The following is a 3,278-nucleotide window of genomic DNA, read 5'->3' as shown; positions in this document are numbered from 1 at the left end:
TGAGGTCAACAGGCAGGGTGTAATCATTCTCTTTTTACAGAGGGAGAACAAGGAACTTAGGGAAATCAAAATGGGGACGCTAACAGGATTTCTGTGGAAACTTAAGTAAATGAGAATTTGTAGTAAATTTTTTTATCTTAAAACAAATAACTCACCTTGGCCGAAAAATGGGATGTTACCCAAGGCCCCCTACTGGGCTGGAGGAGAAAAGGACCTACCTCCTACAGGAGCACAAATAAGGCAGACTAAGACCCAGCAGTCAGCCAAGGCCCAAGCACACAAAAAACAAGCAGAGGCAGGAGGTGGACAGCAAAGATGCTGGCAGCCCTGCGTCTTGCTATGTCTTTATAGCTGTGTCTCTGGATTTGTAGGCCACTCCTCGACTTTTCAGCTCCTGCACGGTTCTTTGGGGCAAGTGACCAGTGACTGATACCACATATACACCTGGCTTAAAGTTATTGACTCGCTGTCACTTGGAGACCCAGCTGTCCTCTGGACTCATCATCGCAATGATTCTATCAAAGGAGGAGCTGGTGCAGTCATATACCATCTCTCAGTTACCCCTCATCTGTAGATATGCATCACAATAGTCACAACTGTCATATTCAAACTGGTCTATAGTACCTTGACCAGTGAATACAGCAAGCAGGCCCACAGATGCCGCAGGTCCCTCAGCACCGTCTCCAGGGCTATCTTCTCCGATGAGAAGAGCAACAGCAAGGAAGACGGCCACAGCCTGCACACCGCAGGAAGTTAACAGCTCGTTAGCCTGGTCTCTTCTTATAATTCCATCATGAGGACCCCATTCTCATGACCTCATAATAAACCCAATTACCTCCCAAACTTTTGGCCTCCAAATGCCATTATGTTGGAGGGTAGGGCTTCCACAAATGAATTTTGAGGAGATACAAACGTTTACTCCCTAACAGTGCTATAAATGAAGTCAGGGACTCTGATGGTGTCTTTAGCACAGAATCTTACATTTTCTTTGTCTTTGCCTTAACACAACTATTTTTGCTCAGGTAGAAAGTTCTTGGGATTTAATTAACAGCTCTATCATCTCTTCCTCAAGTCTAAAACAAAGGTTGCTGTGTCTTCACATACAATGGACACACAATGTATACTTTAAAAGTTTTTGTTCATTGTTCACATTATCTTTTGCTCTCAGACTCAACTTTTTATTCAGTCCAGAGAACTTTTAGTATAGAGCTCACCTCAAGAATATAACTGCCTTTGAAAATACAATATTCACAAAAGAATAACAAAAGAGGGGATATTTACTAAATTTTATTGGGCATAACAATTATTTCTTTTAGGGCGTTGCTGAATTTTTTGTCTTAATGAAAAAAAAACAAATTGAGAAATTCCACATTACACACTGATCTAGTGATCTCAACATACTTGTGGGTTTCTACTAACTGTTGTACTGTTTTTGGGTATTGCTTTCTCAATTTCCTTTTTTTTCTTTTTTGCCTCATCTCCCGGAATGAATCAAAGGAAACCCCAGTCTCTGAAAAAGACTTCTTTTGAGTTAACTTTCTTATATTGGGAACTTTCTAATCTCACTAGAATATGTAACATTGGTGTTCGATCTCAAGTATTTCTGAATATATTCCTCTATCCACAGAAATATACTCTAGGGGAGAAAAATAGAACAAGTTCTTGCCCTCCTGACCATTGAACAAGAGACCAATTAGACAATGGGGCTAGAAAAACCTCAAAGTAAACGTGAGTACTTTCTCTCCTTTCAATTTCAAAGAAGCAGAAGGATTTATAACTAATTTAAAAGATATGGATTGATGGTAATTTTAAAGATTGTTGATGGTGATGGGGAGGAGGAAATGGAAGGAAATAAAAATGACATTGATGAAGAGAAAGGACGTAGAGTCAAATAAGTTGGATAACAGAAACTTCTTCATAAAATGTCGATTGGACCAAGAGGGGAGATAAAATATATAAAAGAGAAATAAGATGAAAAGAAAGAGAGTAATATGAGAAAATTCTTTTAAAGAAAAAAAAAAGAAGATGTAGAAAACGCACTTAGGCTTATGCTGTATCAGAGGCTCTAATTGTCCCATTTTTGTGTTTGACTTAAGTGACACCAGTGGATTTGTATTGTGATAATATTAAATAATATTTTTGATAGACATATAGAACAAACGTGGAAATGTATAAATTAAAATTAAAGTTTTATTGTATCTCATCATCCTACCATGGCAAACTGTAATCACAGCGTGATCCTATTGAATTACCTAAAAATATTATTACCTTTTTAGGTAACATTATTTCTTGGAGATTTTTTGCATCAGTATATACTGATTACATGCTTATTTAATTACTATGTAGCATATAATTGTGTGGCGTGACCATAATTTAGAATTTCCACTATTGATAATACACATGTGAATATTAGATTATAGTATGTTTTTTCTATTTTGAAAAGTACCACAATGAATATCTTTTAACATAAACAAGCTCAATTATTTCTACAGAATAGATACCTATAATTGAAATTATTGTGGCAAATGTAATGCATTTAAAAATGGATAAATGTTACTAAATTGATCCTTCTAAAAGGCATTCCTAATTTTACAGTCGAGGCAGCAGGATTTATTTTCTTACCAAGAGCGCTTATTTCCCCTCAGCCTTGCCAACACTGCATGTATTTAATTGACTTAAAAAATCTGATGTGTGAAAAGTTATACCACAGTCTTGTAGTTTACAGTTCCCTGATTGGGCATATTTTTGTTTGATTAGGGGCTATTTATAACTTCAGCAGATTAAAATTTCAGCAAATTTCCTGCTCAGAGTTTTGCTCAGTTTTCTAGTTGATTTTGAAATACTTTATACAGTCTGGATATTATTATGACAAGACTTTCCTTGTGTATGTTCCTTGACTCTAACATTGCTTGTGTTATATATAAGTTTTAATATTTATGTACTCAAATTATCAATTCTAATGGCTTTTGGGTTTTGTATCTTACTTATAAAATTGTTTTTATTTCAAAATTACCAAGAAATTTTACATTTTTCTTTCTTATTTATTCATCAATAAGCTCTAAAATTGATTTATTTGGAGAAAATACTTATGCTTTTCTCTAGATCTAAAATATTTTGTTTGCTCTCATTTTTAGATTGCTCCTTGGTAGAATTAGCTTTCCTGGCTTGTAGCTGAGAGGAGGTTAATCTCTATTTTTCTTTTGGTTCTAGTGGAAGGAGGCGTGCATTCCCAGTGGATCGCTGAGAGGAGGTTAATCTCTGTTTTTCTTTTGGTTCTA

At 35.7% G+C, this 3,278-nt stretch overlaps 1 protein-coding gene and 1 pseudogene across 1 annotated transcript in view; one reads left to right on the top strand and one right to left on the bottom strand.

Annotated features, from left to right (window-relative positions):
- Window positions 1-337: 337 nt before the first annotated feature.
- Window positions 338-1,478, bottom strand: LOC108543652 (transcription elongation factor SPT4-A-like; annotated as a pseudogene).
- A 33-nt stretch (window positions 1,479-1,511) lies between these two features.
- Window positions 1,512-3,278, top strand: part of CLEC4D (C-type lectin domain family 4 member D) — an 8,026-nt gene continuing 6,259 nt past the window's right edge. Inside the window, exon 1 of the mRNA XM_017894252.1 lies at window positions 1,512-1,728. Coding sequence (XP_017749741.1) covers window positions 1,701-1,728 — 28 coding nt within the window. The 5' untranslated portion in view covers window positions 1,512-1,700. The remainder of the gene's footprint in view (window positions 1,729-3,278) is intronic.

Source organism: Rhinopithecus bieti, unplaced genomic scaffold (genome assembly GCF_001698545.2).
Source record: "Rhinopithecus bieti isolate Rb0 unplaced genomic scaffold, ASM169854v2 scaffold_23748, whole genome shotgun sequence".
In the NCBI taxonomy this organism is placed as follows: domain Eukaryota; kingdom Metazoa; phylum Chordata; class Mammalia; order Primates; family Cercopithecidae; genus Rhinopithecus; species Rhinopithecus bieti.
Note: the sequence above shows the minus strand (reverse complement) of the source record. Positions and strands in the feature narration are given on the sequence as shown.